Source organism: Anabrus simplex, chromosome 2 (genome assembly GCF_040414725.1).
Source record: "Anabrus simplex isolate iqAnaSimp1 chromosome 2, ASM4041472v1, whole genome shotgun sequence".
In the NCBI taxonomy this organism is placed as follows: Eukaryota; Metazoa; Arthropoda; class Insecta; order Orthoptera; family Tettigoniidae; genus Anabrus; species Anabrus simplex.
Window position 1 is genome coordinate 82,629,618 of NC_090266.1, and position 19,985 is coordinate 82,649,602.

At 40.9% G+C, this 19,985-nt stretch overlaps 1 protein-coding gene across 2 annotated transcripts in view; it reads left to right on the forward strand.

Moving 5' to 3' along the window:
* The window catches only part of LOC136864911 (endoplasmic reticulum metallopeptidase 1), a 500,707-nt gene that overhangs the window by 358,949 nt on the left and 121,773 nt on the right, over positions 1-19,985 (forward strand). For both annotated transcript variants that reach the window (XM_067142320.2, XM_067142319.2), the window contains exon 11: positions 10,618-10,802. In XM_067142320.2, the coding sequence (XP_066998421.2) occupies positions 10,618-10,802 (185 nt within the window). The remainder of the gene's footprint in view (positions 1-10,617; positions 10,803-19,985) is intronic.

Genomic DNA, 19,985 nt, shown 5'->3' on the forward strand with positions numbered 1-19,985 from the left:
TAAAATTCCTTATTCCAGACAAGGTTTCTTACATTCTGGTAGAATGCATTGCCTTGTTGCAGCCTCTTGCTTTAAGCCTTCCAGTGTATTTAATTATACTTACGTAGTGCACCCATAACTCTGCACCCTTAAGTGCTTCGGTATTGGCTCAGGGTTGTGTATGGTCCATGAGAAGGAGGGTTTTATAAACTTACGGGGATACAAGGGCAGGAGAAGGGTAGCAGCTAAGTACAATGAATGAGAATCAAATACCTGCTAAAATAAAGGTTTAAAACCTATTGGCGATGATGAAAGTAGAACAAATTAAACATTATCCCAAATGAATATATAACATCATGTCTGCAGGACCTTGTCCCAAGGAGTAATCGTTGGTTTGAAAAATTCCCTTGAAATTTTTGTTTGTGTATTATTGTTTTCGAATGCAAGACCGAGTACAATTATGATAAACATTCTTGCCATGACCATGTGCATGAGAAATGGAAATTCTAAGTTCCCATGGAGGGAATTAGATATTTTTCCACCAATAGAGCATATCAAAAATCTGATCAAAAATTAGATGTTGGCTTTTCAGGCGTTTGCTCTATTAACCAGCGTTTCGTCTTAGGTCTGACACTAGACTCGTCAGAGTGGAATGTGTCAGACCCTACCCACTGACGCTGGGGTGTATGCAGGCGAACTTATCAGAAGCCTATTTAGGAGGCACTGTCTGATAACTGCATACATGAGATAAAACTCCACAATGGAATTAATGCCTGCCTAGCAATTCCAAATGGAAATTCTAAGTTCCCATGGAGGGAATTACATATTTTTCCACCAATAGAGCATATCAAAAATCTGATCAAAAATTTGATGTTGGCTTTTCAGGCGTTTGCTCTATTAACCAGCGTTTTGTCTTAGGTCTGACACTAGACTCGTCAGAGTGGGATGTGTCAGACCCTACCCACTGACGCTGGGGTGTATGCAGGTGAACTTATCAGAAGCCTATTTAAGAGGCACAGTCTGATAACTGCATACAGGAGATAAAACTCCACAATGGAATTAATGTCCGCCTAGCAATTCCAAATTGCCTCTCACTGCTGGATACCGTGGTTCAAATCCCGGTCACTCCATGTGAGATTTGTGCTGGACAAAGCGGAGGCGGGACAGGTTTTTCTCCGGGTACTCCGGTTTTCCCTGTCATCTTTCATTCCAGCAACACTCTCCATACTCATTTCATTGCATCTATCAGTCATTAATAATCACCTTGGAAGTGGCGACCCCACTGTAATACTAGCCTATATATGTTTCATTCATTACATTCCTGACCCGGTCTAAGACTGGAAAACAGGTTGTCGTTTTTTCAGTTACAGTACAGCTACTGCATTTTTCTACTCACAGCCCTTAATGCTTTCTTTAAAACTGATAATAAAAACAATATTGCTCCCCTGCACGGAGGACGCCTAGCTATAAGGGTGAACAAAGGTTGAACTTTGGTCTCAGATTTTCTTCATATTATTTCTTAGGTATGAAATTATTATATTATAAGGCGTGATCAAAAGTTTTCAATTTGAGGGTGTTGCTGCAGTGGACATGGAATGTAGCGCGACTTCGATGCGGGTATATAAGCTCGGACATGTAGGCAAAGGAATTAGTGTGGCAGTCATGTCGTGCCAAATTGCCCGAGTTAAATGCAGCCACGTGAACTATGGCAGTGTTATTACTAAATACAACTAAACAGGACCAGCATGCTGTTATTAGCTGGCCATACACGGAAAGGAATTGTGACAGACGAGGCCTTTTGTGACGCGTTCCGACAGGCTAGGACTGCTCGTTAGTGAGCGAGATCAGTTCGGGGCGTTTATCTGCTACAGGCAAGACCTGTCGTCAGCGCCTCAATCGAGAGACCTCGCCTCACACATCAAGCCTCTTGTAAGGAAAGCATGGAGTGGACAACGGCACTGCTAGAGAAATTTATTGAAATGTACAAAGAGCGGCTGTGTCTCTGACAATTAAAACATGAGGTGTCACAGTCAAGCGTTCTTCAGTATCCTCCTTTCCTCCTTCTTCAGCTTAGAAGCTACAATATCCACAGTAAATACACTTTCAACTAGACTGTTCTCCAGCAAGAGCTACGCTAAACAAGTCTTTTTTTACTAGTGGCTTTACGTCGCACCGACACAGATAGGTCTTATAGCGACGATGGGATAGGGAAGGGCTAGGAGTTGGAAGGAAGCGGCCGTGGCCTTAATTAAGGCACAGCCCATAGCATTTGCCTGGTGTGAAAATGGGAAACCACGGAAAACCATCTTCAGGGCTGCCGACAGTGGGGTTCGAACCCACTATCTCCTGGATGCAAGCTCACAGCTGCGCGCCCCTAACCGCACGGCCAACTCGCCCGGTAAACAAGTCCATTGTGTATTTGTTGTGTATGTTTGGTATTCAGTCCGAAGGCTGGTTTGATCCTCCAGAGTTACGCCAACAGCTGTCATAGATAGCCTAGGGATCACTGAAGAAGCGTACTAGGGAAATGAGGAGTGAGATAGCTTCCCGTTGCTTTCCTCACCAAGCCAGAAGTTGCTCGCATATCAGTCTGCCAAGCCCACTGAAATGCACGCACCAGCTGACCCTATGAGTGATATTTTAATACCATTCATAACAGGGACTGGCTGCATAAGGAATGGTATTATACTAGAATCGCTCGTACCTCAGTCACTTTCATATTATCAAAGCCAAGGATAAGACTGGGAAGGATCAAATATTTAACGTAATAATGAGAAAAATCCATTCATGCTTACTTTTTTTTTCTAGTTGCTTTACGTTGCACTGACACAGATAGGTCTTATGGCAACGATAGGATAGGAAAGGCGTAGGAGTTCGAAGGAAGTGACCGTGGCCTCAATTAAGGTACAGTCCCAGCATTTGCCTGCTGTGAAAATGGGAAACCACGGAAAACCATATTCAGGGCTGCCGACAGTGGGATTCGAACCCGCTGTCTCCCGAACACAAGCTCACAGCCGCGTGCCACTGACCGCACAGCCAACTCACCGGTACATGCTTACCTAACAGCATATCATAATCGCTGTGGTCCATTCGCAAATAATTCTTGTAATCGTCCGGTTCATTTTCTCTCAGGTGTTGTATCAGACTCGTGTGACTAAAGCTGTCTCGCTCTCCTATCCATGGTTTCATCCACTTCGATCAATTTTTTGTTTGCATGATTTAACATATAGCAAAATGCATATTTCAACAGCCGCAACAACATTTTGTTTCCTCTGGACACTGTCTGCTTTGATGTCCATCGCACAGCTCTAAGTACGGCAGACCCGACCGGCAAGGATTTCAAACTAGTTTGAAAGGCCAGCGGATGAGGCTTGGCCTGCCGAGAACAAAGGGATCATTCCGAGGGTCTGGAACGTTGACAGATTATGTTGCACAACATGACAGGCTTGGTGTCACAGTTGATGGCGATCAGCAGGCCGGGTCTCTGAAGGTCACGCCTGGCAGGCGGTCTGTCGGATCTGGCCCCAAAGGCGAGGCCTGCGAAAAAATCTGTCCGTGTATGGCCAGCTATTCTGTTCTTGGCTGCTAAAGGACAACTACTGGTGGACATCCATCAGAGAATGAAGACTGTTGTATGGGCCAGCACGTCTGGTGGAAACCACCGTTGTGGAATGGTACACCCAAGTTCCGTGTGGGCCGGATTTTGACACAAGACGCCATACCCCTAAGGTCACCACGCAGAAGGTACTCCAACTCAAGTGGGAGTCACTCAAGCACCCGCCTTATAGTCATGATCTCTCCCCATAAGATTCTCACGCCTTCGGTCCCCTCAAAAATGTCTTGAAGGGTCGACGCTTCCTGTGGGACGAGGATGTGCAGCAGGTGGTTGTGGCCTTCTTCACGCAGCAGGACACGGTATTTTACCACACGGAGATCTTCAACCTGGTGCGTCATTGGGATGAGTGCCGATCAGGGCTGTATGGCCGTCAAACAGAAACTTTTTGATTGCCACTTATATTAAACAAACTCGCATGAGTATTACATTTAAGATCTCGAATGCCAGTTCTAACCCAAATGTTCAAGACACACTGTAACATGTCCTTAAAAATTACTCTGTATTATATAACTATACTGGCAGTGTTTCCTTCCAGGCGTAAACATTACGATGATGACTAATAATATAAGGAGCTAAATATTCCCAACAACTATGAACGCTCACAATCCCAAAATCACATCAAATTAATTTAAAATATATGCCGTGAAATACCTGAAAGAAAGATAATAAACTCCCATGAAATAAGCATGCATATTGACACAAATAAAAAAATTTAAAAACCCAATCAGTCTGCTCCCAACATTAAATTTGTAACCTACATTTAGGCACATTTTAATCTACACCCTATCACCAGATGAAAATTGATTAAAATTTTAACTTGTGACGCAACATGCCCGTACATTAAAAAAGTAATTTTGTATTTGGCCTTATATCCTTCTCCACGTCTCCATTTGAACTCTGGGAAGTCCATAATGGTGTGTTCAGTTAGTCATCTCCTCCACGTTGATTTCCATGAGGTCCTTTTTCCAGTTCCCATTCATACTATGAAAGTCCATGGTCCTGGTTCCTTCATTATCCACACTAAAGGCCGTGAAAGAACACACTTCGTTATTTTCCCATTTTCAAAACATCATCATACAAAGCACACCTTCCAATACTGGGCTTTTCCAAGTTTTTTTTTTTTTCCAAGTATTTGAAATTTCACCTGTTCAGTACTATAAATCATGTACTTGCTTGTTAAAATACAATTAAAATATAGTTGGATATGTTTCGTTCCTTCCTCCGGGACATCTTCAGCCACTTATTAAATAAAGACCATTCCAAAAGCACAAAAATACTCACTAAGTTAAAATGATGTTTACCGGGCGAGTTGGACATGCGGTTATGAGCGCGCAGCTGTGAGCTTGCATCCGGGAGATAGTGGGTTCGAATCCCACTGTCAGCAGCCCTGAAGATGGTTTTCCATGGTTTCCCATTTTCACACCAGGCAAATGCTGGGGCTGTACCTTAATTGAGGTCACGGCTGCTTCCTTCCCATTCCTAGGCCTTTCCCGTCCCATCGTCGCGACATAAAGCAAAATAGCAAAAAAAAAAAAAAAAAAGAAAAGAAAAAGAAAAATGATGTGAGCTCTGACTAATTACAGTAAAACTTTGATTATCTGTCCCTCAATTAACCGTTCTGTGGGTTATCCGTCGCCTAAAACAATAATCTTGATTTTTGAAAACAATTTATTGTTGCTCCAAAACTGAAAGAGCATACTCTTCATGTCAATAATGATAATGTTATTAGTTTTACGTCTCACTAACTACTTAGATTGTTTTTGGTGAGGCCAAGGTGCCAAAAGTTTGTCTTGCAGGAGTCATTATACGTCCCAGTAGATCTACTGGCACAAGACTGACATATTTGAGCACCTTCTAATACCACCGGACTGTGCCAGGATCGAACCTGGCAAGTCCGGGTCGCAAGGCCATGATATTAATCCGTTAAGTGGCTGAAGATGTCCCAATAGAAGGGACGAAACACGTTCCACTATAATTCAATTGTACACTCCCTGACAAATAAAAAAGTTAAGCACACAGAAGGAGTGGTCAGGTATTATCCCATTTTGGTATACGTGCATACCATTGATGTGTGAGTAAATGATTAGTTTTACAAGTATCTGTAATTTGTAGAATGCCCACCAGAGTGCATTCATGATGGCACTGTCCTGTTGTTAAGTTGTTACCAGTCCACTGCTGTGAGTCAGACAGTTAAGCAAGACGTGCAGAGAGGTCTACGTACAGTACAAAGCACCCGCGATGCCTCGCAGATGCGTTAGACAGCCCATCCACCAGCTGACAGCATTTGTCAGAGGCCACATTGTGGAACTGCATGAGGCTGGTCGTCGTCTCGTGCAATTGCCAGGCATGTGGGCCATTCAGATGTCACAATGGCCCGATGTTGGACTCAGTGGGTACATGAGGGCACCCAATCACATCGTGCAGGTTCGGTTCGACCAAGAAGCACCACCCTGAGGGAGGACTGTCGTATGGTGCGCCAATCATTGCGGGATCCCATAACTTCGGCACCCGCCATCCGCAAACATGTGCTGGAGACTACAACATCCTGTGAATTCCCGCACAGTGTCTTGATGACTCGTATCCTCCGGATTGGAGTCCTAGTGCCCCATGTGTCGGTTGCCATAGTCAACAGAATATCAACCCCTGCCCAGGAGACATGGACAGAGTACGACTGGCGTCGTATCATGTTCAGTGATGAGTCCTGCTTCTCCATAACCTCCGATGACCATCGTGTGCGGTTTAGACGGCGTCGAGGGCAGAGGGCAGATGGCAGATCATGTCATATTGTGGAAAGAGACACAGGTGTAATCCCTGGCACCATGGTGTGCGAAGCCATAGGATATACATTCAGGTCACCTCTAATAGTGCTTCGGCAGACTTTGACGGCACAGCAGTACGTCACAGACATTCTGCGTCCGCACGTCCTACGCCTTATGGCACAGCACCCTGGGACAGTGTTCCAACAAGATAATGCACGTCCACACACAGCACGTGTGTCTATGGACTGTCTAGAGCATACAAATATGAAGAATGAGTTCTCCACCTAATCAATACTTTATTTTACATAGTGTCAATATTATTTACATAAAAAGACAGTACCGGTTTCAACCTGTAAATAGGTCATCTTCAGCTGTTGAAGAACCTGCTTAATAGCGACTGTACAGAATTAAATACTGCTAAAATTAAAATTAAACAAGAATGCCATTAAAATAAACATGAATGCCACTATTCTAAAAAAATACCTAAGGTTAAGATATATACATATGGTACAGTTTTGGGGGTTACAGGGCTTTTTCCCTAGCCCCATGATTTCTACATATTTCAATTATGTTTGCTGACGTTGAAACTGGATACAATTCTAAGAGTTTATCAAGAATCACTGACATTCTGGTGTCAAGTTCGAATATCTATGTTAAATGACAACACTATGTCCAACGGTTTTATGAGATGTTTCAAAGTGCATTGTTGGGCAGCAAATATGCGGGGACGTCGTATTCATTAGAATAAGAGGTTTAGTAACCTGTTTACAGATACGTAGCTTATTCTCAGTCTATATCAATGCTGGAAAACATGTTAGTGACTGCCACTATACTAAAAAATACTTAACATTAAGATATATACATATGGTACATTTTGAGGACAATACTACACATACAAAATTCAAGACGAAACAGAAATACTACTTTGGGACGCTGAATGTCAATTCACTACTGAAAGTTGAATAACACAAAGAATGAACAATGATGATGGACAAACACAACATAACCATTTTAGCCATCCAAGAAACAAGATACCTAGATGAAGACATAATGGACATTGAGGGGTATAATATTTATAAAGGCAAAAGGGCTATGAAAATAGGTAAGAACATGCCTTTACTTGGCACAGCTTTTGTTGTTCGTAAGGAGGTTGTCAGTTCAATCGTGGACTTCTTCAGCCCCTCTGAGAGACTTTCCATTCTAACTCTCAGCTGTGGTAACAAAGGATACACACTGATCAGTGTGCATGCACCGAGCAATGAGGACAACAGACTTAATCCTGAGAAAGTCGAACAGTTTTGAGACCTTCTTGGAGAACAGTTGGAGAAAATACCATCTAGGAACGTTAAGATCTTATTAGGTGACTTTAACGCTCAGCTGGGAATAGAACCACAATTCAGATCAACAATTGGAAACTATCATGCTCAAGAAATGACTAATAGAAATGGTATAAGACTCGTCAGTCTGTGTTGTACCTTCAATCTTCAGATAATGTCAACATTCTACAAACCCAAGCCAAGCAAACAAAAAAACTTGGCGATCACCAGGCAATGTGTGTGGAGAAAAACAGATTGATCATGTAGCAATATCCAGGAGAGCGATTAAGGAAATAATGAACGTTAAAGTGCAGAGAGGTGCCCAGTTTGATTCAGATAATTACCTCTCCAAGATCAAAATTAATTTCATTCCTCTCAATAATTCCCTGAAACCAGGAAATAGAATTTATAAATACGACCTTGGAAAGTTAAAAATCGATCAAAATGTCTTAGAACAATACCACCAGCAACTGACATTTGAATCTCATAAATGGACTGACATCGCCTCCAAGATCCAACAAGCAGCTAATACTGCAATACTGACAGCTAAGAAGAGAAACCATAGATGGTGGAATGAGGTCTGTGATGAAGTGCTGATCCAAAGAACAAATGCCTGGGAAAAGTGGAACTCGACCTGAAGATCTGAAGATTTCGATGTGTTCCGTGGAGCTCGAAAAGAAGCAGCCAGAACTTTCCGAAGGGCCAGGCAACTATATGAGAAACAGCGGTTAGAACAGATCGATCAGGATTTCTGGAAAAACAATTCCAGAGACTTCTATCAAACATTCCTATTATATTGCCATATAAATAATATAATTTTGTATGGCAGTTTTTAGCCGAATGCAGCCCTTGTAAGGCAGTCCCTCCGATGAGGGTGGGCGGCATCTGCCATATGTGGGTAACTGCGTGTTATTGTGGTGGAGGATAGTGGTATGTGTGGTGTGTGAGTTGCAGGGATGTTGGGGACAGCACAAACGCCCAGCCCCCGGGCCATTGGAATTAACCAATTAAGGTTAAAATCCCCGACCCGGCCAGGAATCGAACCCGGGACCTTCTGAACTGAAGGCCAGTACGCTGACCATTCAGCCAACGAGTCGGACATTGGCATATTATATTGGCCCATTGCTCAATATAATGGAAGATTTTTACAACAACGTGGACCAATACGCTGATCCTAAATTCAACTTAAACGAAATCACAAACAAAACAAACATTCTTTTCAACACAGCCATGCCCATTCTAAAAGACACATATTTAAAAAGAATCAGCAAACACAATCCCACACACACCCCAGCAGATGCACCCCACCCCACACTACCGTCTCCACAAGCTGCTTCCCCCTCCCCACCACCTCTCTTTCTTAACGCTACGACAGCCACAAGACGTACATGCAACAGTGTGCAACACGCTCCCAACTATGCTCGAGGACATATCCAGCTCACACGTAAAACACACACACACTCCCATGTACACAACCTATTTAACAGGCACTCTCTATCAGTTATTCTAATACCTACCTGCCTTTTCTTCTTTCTCAGATTTTTAAAATTTACCTGAGGGAATGCATGTATGAAGAGGGGAGCACCCACAACTCACTTTCATTGATTTCATTATGTTGCATACAGCAACGTAAACCTCAACAAGGAAGTTCAATATAAACTACTATATTTGCGGCCCAACAATGCACTTTGAATCGTTGCACTTTGAATCATCTCAAAAATGTACCATATGTATATATCTTAACGTTAAGTATATTTTAGTATAGTGGCCTTCACTAACATGTTTTTCAGCAATGATATAGACTGAGAATAAGCTGTGTATCTGTAAACAGGTTACTAAACCTCTTATTCTAATGAATACAACATCCCCGCATATTTGCTGCCCAACAATGCACTTTGAAACATCTCATAAAACCGTTGGACATTGTGTTGGCATTTAACATAGATATTCTAACTTGACACCAGAATGTCAGCGATTCTTGATAAACTCTTAGAATTGTATCCAATTTCAACCTCAGCAAATATAATTCAAATATGTAGAAAACATGGGGCCAGGGAAAAAGCCCTCTATCCCCCAAAACTGTACCATATGTATATATCTTAACCTTAGTAATTTTTAGAATAGTGACATTCATGTTTATTTTAATGGCATTCTTGTTTAATTTTGATTTTAGAGTATTTGTTCTGTACAGTCGCTATTGAGCAGGTTCTTCGACAGCTGAAGATGACCTATTTACAGGTCGAAACCGGTACTGTCCTTTTATGTAAGTAATATTGACACTATGTAAAATAAATAATATAAAGTATTGCTTAGGTGGAGAACTCATCCTTCATACTTGTGTGCTTGTACTATCAATACGGACTATGAAGCTAATAGATTATAGTGTCTAGAGTATGTTGAGGTCCTCCCATGGCCAGCAAGATCCCCGGACCTCTCAATCATTGAACATGTGTGGGATGACATTGGAAGGGGACTCCGTCCAAGTACTAACCTGCAGAATCTGGAGAGACAGCTGCAACAACTGTGGATGAACTTGCCTCAGCAGAGGATTCAAAGCAGTGGCTGGAGGAAGGGCATGACACCCTACTGACCTGGTGCCAACATTCCACCTGTAACTGCCAAGGCCTTGTCTCTTTCATCCCATATCATCATCAGTTCAATAAAGGTGCATGGTCTTTCGACATATGTAGTTTCATTCACTTTCAACCACTCCTGGGTGCCTAACTTTTTTTTGTCATGCAGTGTATTTTAATAGATAAATACACATTTTAAAGTATTGAAAATGTTGAATTTCTCTTGAAGATATTCATTGAGCAGGTGTAAGTTAGTTGGTTTGTAGTTTTTGACTTTGCTTTATTGATTGCTTTAATTTATATTCTTTTATAGAACAAATGGAATTACCTTTGTTGATGCCAAGAGAGTGATTATGTTAATTGTTTTGTTTCAGTTACTCACTGGGTAACTACATACTTTGTCGCAAGTTCAGTGAGTGTTTCATATGTGTTCTACTTAACATTGCTGACCTTCAGCCTTTTTATACCCATCACTGGAAGAATGGGACCTGCAGCAAGCCCAGAGCTATTTATTGGATGCTTATCAATTATTTTGTGCGCATTGTCCACCAGTGTGGTTGTAAGTATTGAATCTTTCACATGATTATTGGGGCTGATGTAATGCAGAAATACATGTCTTTGAGTACCAAAATGCCACTAATATTCATTGGCCTGCCTTTCTAACCTTGCTGTTTAAGATAGACACATACAGTGAAACCTCGTTAGTGCATTCCTCTTCAATACGTTTTCCCACTTAGCACGTCGTAAATTCGAAGTCCTAATTGCCATCGTATTACATCAATATAAAAGTATCTCGCTTATCACGTCACAACTTTTCGCTATTACCACATAGTATGATCACATTCTTCCTAGCCCTGAAAATGTTTTTTGTCATCCCTTGTGGGAGGAACGTTCCAACTCAGGTAAGTGCCCTCGCCTTGAATTCTTGAACTTTGCAGGATAAATTGCACCTTCGGGGAGCTAGCCATTAGCCTCAGAAATGCTCAGTATTGCTTGCCAGTTAGCAGTGAAACTGCAGAATAACACAATGAGCCTGTTTGTGCTTGTATTTAACATTCCATTCAGAAGTTAGAAATGTACAGGGTCTTTCATAAAGAATGAACCGATTTCAGCAAGCTATATTTTCCCAACAGTCAGTAGTATAAGATTAAACCTAAGATACATGTGTTTGACTGATGTTCAAGTTTAGTTCTATAAGTGTTCAGTGTGACCACCACCAGCAGCACGGACCACATCAAGGCGATAGGACAATTCCTCCCAAACGTGTTGCAGCGTATCACGAACCACCGAGTTGATCACAGTGTTATCCGCTCTTGAAGGTCATCCAGTGTAGTGGGTAGTGGTGGAATATAAACTTTGTCCTTGACGTATCCCCACAGGAAGAAGTCACAAGGAGTGAGGTCTGTGGGTCTGGGAGGCCATGGTAGAGCACGATCCGTAGCGGTGTGTTGACCAATCCACAAGTGAGGCACTGTTTCGTTCAGAAATGCTCGCACCAATAAGCTCCAATGGGGCGGGGCTCCATCTTATTGGAAAATGAAGTCGCATGAGTGTGTTTGCAGCAAAGGGAAGAGCAAGGTCCCTAACATTGGGAGATAGCTTTGTCCTGTGACAGTGTTGGTGTTGAAGAAGAAAGGGCCATAAAACCTGACATTACTGACCGTGCAGAAAACATTTACCTTGGGAGAATACTGTTTGTGCTCGATTGTAGCATGTGGGTGTTCGGTTCCCCAAATCCGAGCATTGTGATGATTGACACGGCCATTGATATGGAAGGTTGCTTCGTCACTAAAAATGAGGCGCGAAAAGGTGTCTTCATCATCATTTTCCATGCACAGAATTCCATCCGTTGCCCCTTGTCAACATGTATCAGTGCCTGAACCAGCTGAAGTCTGTACGGTTTCATGTGTAGACATCTTTTCAGGACATGCCAGATACTGGTACTGCTCACCTGAAGCTGACGGGGACCCTGAAATATGGATTTCCGGGGATTCCGAGTAAACGCCTCTTGGATTCTCCTCACATTTTCTTCTGACCGTGCACTTCGCGGTCGACCAGGGCTTTTTCCTTTGCACAAACCTCCTGTTTCTTGGAACTGTAGGAACCACCGTCGGATGTTCTTGAGACAGGGCCTGTACGCGTCTTCATTAAATCTCATGTGGAACTCGCGTTGCACCATGACCACAGACGTAGTCCGTGCAAACTCAACAACACAGAACGCTTTGTGCTGAGGTGTTGCCATTGTTAGATTCATGCGACAATTGAGTGAGCTTACTGCTGTGCAGGTTGAATGAAGTTGGGGGAGGGGCGAGGAGAGGAGGGGAGGAAGGCACAGAGCACTCTACTGACTACTAATAGAAATGTGAGGCAACCGACCGACATCTACATCTTTAAGCGCACAGAGGTGGCGTGAATCTGAAACTTGCACCTTCCAGTTTGGACTCAATCACTCGAATCGGACTTGGTCGGTCAAAGTTTTGTTCAATTCAAAATGGCGGCCAAAGTCATTCTGTTGCAGCCGCACATGGCCGTATATAACCTCCAATTCATTGTCTAAGTGTGTGACCAGAAAGATAATATATTTATTGCAGCCAAATAGCCATACAGAAAGAGAGGAAAAATAATACATTTATATACACTTTGCTCGTGTGCTTGCGCCTTGGTTTGCATATTCTTTAATTGTTTTTGTTCTTTGGATGCAGAGTTCTACGTGGTAACATTCACACTTGCATCCACATAGTTTGCACTTACATGTCTCTGTCGGTTCATGGTATGAAGTGTTGGTACAAATTAGATAATGGAAATCATGTACTACCTGTCTTGTGAACACGTGCCTGATCTTGAAGCTGGATGTTGTCCATGTCCGGTCTATCATGGCCCCAGTTCCAAAGAATTCTGAAGGAATGTCTTCTCTTTTTTTGTTGAGTGTTGCAAGGAGGTTTTCTGATGCTCTGGTATTGGGTAGGGTCAGGTGTGTTCTGAAGTCTTCAATGAGGAAGGATTCTCGCGCTAGAAGGTAGAAGAGTTGATCTTGTTGTCTTGGATTCTCCGATTGCTCTTCCTAGAGAGGATAGATACTTTTCTGTGAGGTACGGCCATATGATTTCTATCCCATATGTTAATATTGCCATGATTTTTTTATCTAAATAGTGCCATCGCCGTCTCTAGGCTGATAGTTCTGATGTAGTTGATTTCATGCATTGACCGTACTGCCTGTGTTGCTTTCTTTGTTACATGCTTTGTAAAGCATTTGGCACTTGTTTGCAGAGTAATGCCAATATACTTGAAGTCTTTTACTATGGCTACTTTTTGACTCTTTATGAAGATTTCTGCCATTGCTGGGATCTTTCCTCCTTGCCTAAATACCATCATTTTTGTTTTCCATGTATTAATTTCAAACTTGTGTTTGTAGCACCATTCCTCCATATCATTTATCACGTTTTGTAGTTTTGTGATATCCTTTGATACGATCACTATATCATCGGTGTAGGTTATTCTCATTATTTCTTCTGCTGCCCGGATGAAAAGTAACGGGCTAATTGGGTCACCCTATAATACTCCATTCGTTTGGTAGATACTCATCTATTTCTTCTCTGACTCTTGCCACAATTGTTTTTGTGAATATCTTGAACGGTATGTTCTCCAGAGCGATGCCTCTGTGTTTGTATCATATTGTTCGCCATTGCCTTTATAGAATACATTACTTGTTGAATGTCTCCATCTCTCCGGTATTGAGGCAGTCTCAATGCATTTATTGTATAAGTTTGTCCGTGTAGGCAGTAGGAGATGAGCAGTGTCTTTTATGTACTCACTGTATATGTTGTCTGGTCCTGCGGTTTTGTTTTTCTTTGTTCTTTAGATGATGTTTTGTACTTCATTTGTTGTCAGGGGAGTCCATTCAGTTGGCGCTAGTGTATTGGTACTTTGATGATTTTCTGGGATGTTTGTTATTCCTTCCTTGTTGAGTATATTGCTAAAGTGTGTCATCCATTCTTCCATGTTTATATAATGTGTCTGCGCTTGCTTCCTGGGACTTAGAGCATTATATGGGTCTTTCATTGCCTCTTCTATGATTCTTTTACCTTCTTCCTCCCAGTATATTCTTTTCTTTTCCCGCGTGAGTGTTTTATAGAGACTTGTTTTTCTGTTGTATACCTGATAGAGTGTAAGGTGTAAGTGTAATAAAATAACCCACTGGTCCGAAGCAAAAGGCTTCTACTAACATTTGTACTTTGATAATTTTATGGGCCCTGTTCAAATGTTTTCATATTTGTTGTTTGGCGTTTTTAACACTTTTCAGTGCACTATTGTTATGTTATAGCCCCACCGGTGTAAGTTCTGATATTTGTTCTGTAGTTTTTTTAACGTTGTAATACTCTCTTCTCATAGAATTTTCACTGTACCCATGTATATACGACGTAAAATCCCCTTATGTCAGAAAAAATCGTATCTATTGTTTCCATATTCCTGTTGGATAGTTTTTATTCGTGTATTCAGTAGTATGTTTTCTCGCTTAACACGTTCTTTTTCCTTGGCCCCTGCAGAAATGTCTTAACACGTTCACTACCGGCTCGTCAGCGGGTGCTTTAAACCTCCAGCCCAGCCTTTTTAAATCCCCTGTGTTACATTAAATATTACTGTAAGAAAACTATCGTAAGTACACTATTGAAATTTTCAATATACATTTAGGATGATAACTAGTAGTGCTTGAGGCTGTGGTATCAGGCTTGACATTTTCCTGGATGGAGAGGCACACCACTCTTTCCACAGAACCACCTGGTTTCGCGCCGGATGTTGCTTTTCGCGCACACTCTGCACCGTCTAGTTGGGAAATTATATGATTTCATGCCTGGGAATTTATGAAGTATATGCTCTCTTATTTTCCCATCAAGTCGAAATGGTGGCTCATTAGCCGGAGTTCGCTTATGAGGCTGCACCGTTGGGCTACACATAGATGCTGACGAGCCTACTGAATACTGAGATGGGACCGGTGACACAGAAATATTTGTGGCTTCTGATAGTTCTTCATGTTCACTGTCTTGTAAGAAGTTTCTACATATAGTCTGCATGAAGGTCAAAAAAGTTATTTTTGAGTTCGGATTCGATTTTTGGAAAAGCCGAATGCATTACAAATGTACACTGAAAAATGTAAAAAAACATTTTTTTCGGCCACTTCACTGTTTCTCGCATGAACGGATACATTGCCAAATACTGTTCGGCTGTATCAACTCCGTGCATAAACTGATTATAATCAATGATGCTTATAGGTTTCATTTTTATTTTTCCAAACCTATTCGGAACTTCGGCCATTTCAGCAGAATGTACTGTTGAAACCATGGTAATTACTTTTTTGTCCTTCCATGAACATGGCAATACTTCATTGTCCCTATCGAAAGTCATTTGCCCTCTTTTCAATTTCTTCTGCCTTTCACTGAATTCCTTATATGTCATCTATGGTTTTCACCACAAACTACGACTTCGTGCGAATTTTGCGCTAAATACAACGACGTTTACATCGCGCAGCCTTAAACGCCTTAACTCGGATACGGTCCCGCACATAGGCAGTTTTAAACGCCTTAAGGCGTCTACGGGAGTGAATGTGTTAATGAGGTTTTACTGTAGTGCCTTTCTTGGTGGCGAAGTTAGGGCTTAAGGCCCTTTCTTACAAGTAACCACTAGACGAGTATATGTATACTTAAGTTATAATTACAGATACAATAACACAAATAATATTAATAGCAATAACATTAGTAATCATATTATTTATAATATTATTCATTATTTATAATAATATTATCTTTAATTTAAAAATACACAAAATAAAGTACACTTAAATGACCTAACTACAGAAATCCATTCACTCATTCATTCATTAATTCATTCATGCAACAATTATCTGGCAAGTCAGCGGGATCTACTCAGCCAATGCTCGTGGTAAGCCACTTTAAACTTGTGATGAGAGGGAATTTTTCTAATGTTCGCAGGTAGTGAATGACGGGACGCAGAGATTATGAAGGAGCTGTTGTAAATAGCAGTGCGGTTTACGGGCATCAGAGAGATAAGTTTTAGTAAGGTTCAGCCTTTTCAATACAAATTACAAGTAGTATGAGATGTTATCTACAACATTTATTTAATAGTGGTACCCATTTCGAAATATACAAATGTCATCAGCCTAAATCATACAAATCACATAAATTGAGCAAGTATATATTAATTAAAATTGCCGTGGTGACATGTAGGGATACACAACATCATACGCTACTTTTCACCAAATAAATACATTGATTAAAAGTTTTAACATGCTTTAGCTGTATCACCAAACATTTTTAAATCTATTTTGTTTATATTCTGAATGTGTGAAAGTCTTTACAAGTTTTTTTTTTACGGTGTGTTAAAATTAAAGTGATATACTCATAGCAAATGCACAATAATCTGATCTTGCTGATCTGTTTACATATTAATACTCAAATCATCATACATCATTTTACAGTTGCAATTAAAATCTTTTAGTAATTATCTGTCAATTCATTAAAACTACTTGTTATTGAAATGTCATCCAAGTAAGAACAGAAATTTACTCGATGATGCATTACTCGTGTAATGGACCTTGTGGAATTATGCGTTTGTATATCTCGTAAAACACGTTGTCTTTGAAAGGCTTGTTATGCCCAGGTATGGCAAGAGTGGTCATGATAGGACGGGAGGTCCGAGAGGACTGGTCCGGAACAAAGGGCTTCTACTAACATTTCTTTTAGAAAGAGTGTGATCTGCAATAGTACGTCGATAGTTTTAGGGGCCCCATTTAAATGTTTTCATATTTGTTGTTTGGTGTTTTTAACATTTTTCAGTGCACTATTGTTACGTTATAAGCCCCACCGGAGTAAGTTCCGATATTTGTTCTCTCGTGTTTATTCACATCTTTTAATACTTCTCTTCTCATAGAATTTTCACTGTACCCGCAAATATACGATGTAAAATCCCCTTTTGTTGGAAAGAAAGATAGTTGGGAGTATTAGTGGATTGTGCAGAAGTGATAACATGCGAAGTTCACAGCGCTGGTGTATTCAAAGCCACGGCAGCTCTTTAATAATAAGGTAATATATGGGCATCATATTGCTGATTAAAGATATAACTTACGCAGCTCTTCAGGCTCCAGTCCACTTTCTTGTTACTGTCACAAGTCACAATAGTGAAATGTAGGTAGTATCAGAGAGTGAATTTGTTCTTTAAGTTGAACCAAAAATATAGAACCATTTTAATTGATATGTGTATTTATGAACTTAATTACATGTTGAGTCCAATTTAGGGACTCAGTCATTATAATTCCTAAGTTAATCACTGAAGTAGAGTAGGGTAGGGTATATCAATCAATCAGTCAATCAATCAATCAATCAATCAATTAATCAATCAACCCATCAATCACTGCTGATCTGCATTTTGGGCAGTCGCCCAGGTGGCAGATTCCCTATCTGTTATTTTCATAGCCTTTCCATCAATGATTGCAAAGGAATTGGAAATTCATTGAACATCTTCCTTGGTAAGTTATTCCAATCCCTAACTCCCTTTCTTAAAAGCAAATATTTTCCCCAATTTGTGCTCTTAAATTCCAGCTTTATCTTCATATTGTGATCTTTCTTACTTTTAAAGACACCACTCAAACTTATTCGTCTGCTGATGTCATTCCACGCCATCTCTCCACCGACGGCTCAGAACATACCACTTATAATACCAATATAAATGGTCCGTAGAGTGTCAGCCTCCGGATCCCAAGATAGCGGGTTCAAACCCGGCAGAGGTAGTCGGATTTTTGAAGGGCGGAAAAAAGTCCATTCGACACTCCATGTCGTACGATGTCGGCATGTAAAAGATCTTTGGTGACACATTTGGTGTTTACCCGACAAAATTCATTAAATCTCAGCCATAGACGCCCAAGAGAGTTTCGGTTTACTCGGTCTGCCATCTAGTGGGGGCCTAGAGTAAAACGGAACGTCGAAATTGACGAGCAGACAGCCAGATGGCGTCAAATTGAAATGTCTGCACACGGTAGCTGAGGCCATACAATTATTATTATTATTATTATTATTATTATTATTATTATTATTATTATTATTATTGGACATTATAAATTTTCCAGCTAACTCATTCCTGGTTGCCAGCGTTTCGCCCTCGTGTACTAGGCTGGGCTCATCAGTTGGTACCTAGCACACCTACCGAGACGCATGGCTAGTGCATACTGTGGAGGCCACTGCGTAGGCTACATGGAGCCACCGACAGTGCCAATGCACTATGAGAGACTTTGTCCCACTACCAAAAATTGATGCCTGCTTGGCCATCAGATAATACAGATGTTGATTCCCATAGGGAATTAGAAATATCAATGCAGTAATTAAAACCGAGGAGACTTTTCCTATTTGTGAAACTCACAACCTGACTTTTAACCCTGTTTATCATCATACTATTGCCTACTGTCCATCTTACAATATTTTTGAGGTCATTTGCAGTTGCTCACAATCTTGTAACTTAATTATTACTTTGTACAGAAGAACATCATGTGCAAAATGACTTATCTCTGATTCCACTTCTTTACTCATATCATTTATATATATAATAAAATATAATGGTCCACTAAAACTGCCTTGAGGAATTCCCCTCTCAATTATTATTTTGATTTTATTGATTATAATGTCCAATAACGGACCATTTATATTGGTATTATAAATTTACTCATTCGGAACAAATATTTCTGATTCCCTATGGGAATCAACATCTATATTATCTGATGGGCAAGCAGGCATCAGTTTTTGGTAGTGGGACAAATTCTCTCGTAGTGTATTGGCATTGCCGGTGGCTACAATTAGCCTACGCAGTGGCCTCCACGGTATGCACTAGCCATGCTTCTTGGTAGGTGTGCTAGGTACCAGCTGATGAGCCCAGCCTAGCACACGGGGGTGAAACGCTGGCAACCAGGAATGAGTTAGCTGGAAAATTTATAATGTCCAATAACGGACCATTTATATTGGTATTATAAATTTACTCATTCGGAACAAATATTTCTGATTCCCTATGGGAATCAACATCTATATCACATACCACTTAGTCAAGCAGCTCGTCTCCTTTCTCCCAGGTCTTCCCAGCACAAATTTTGCAACATTTTTGTAACACTACTCTTTTGTCGGAAATCACTCAGAACAAATCGAGCTGCTTCTCTTAGGATTTTTTCCAGTTCTTGAATCAAGTAATCCTGTGAGGGTCCTGTACACTGGAAACATTCTAGTTGGGGTCTTACCGGAGACTTATATGCCCTCTCCTTTACATTCTTACTACAACCCCTAAATACCCTCATAACCATGTCTAGAGATCTGTACCCTTTATTTACAATCATATTTGTGTGATTACCCCAATGAAGATCATTCCCTATATTAACACCTAGATACTTACAATGATCCCCAAAAGGAACTTTCACCCCATCAATGCAGTAGTTAAAACCGAGAGGACTTTTCCTATTTGTGAAACTCACAACCTGGCTTTTAACCCTATTTATCATCATACCATTGCCTACTCTCCATCTTACAACATTTTTGAGGTCATTTGCAGTTGCTCACAATCTTGCGACTTAATTATTACTTTGTACAGAAGAACATCATATGCAAAAAGCCTTATCTCTGATTCCACTTCTTTACTCATATCATTCATATATATAATAAAATATAATGGTCCAGTAAAACTGCCTTGAGGAATTCTC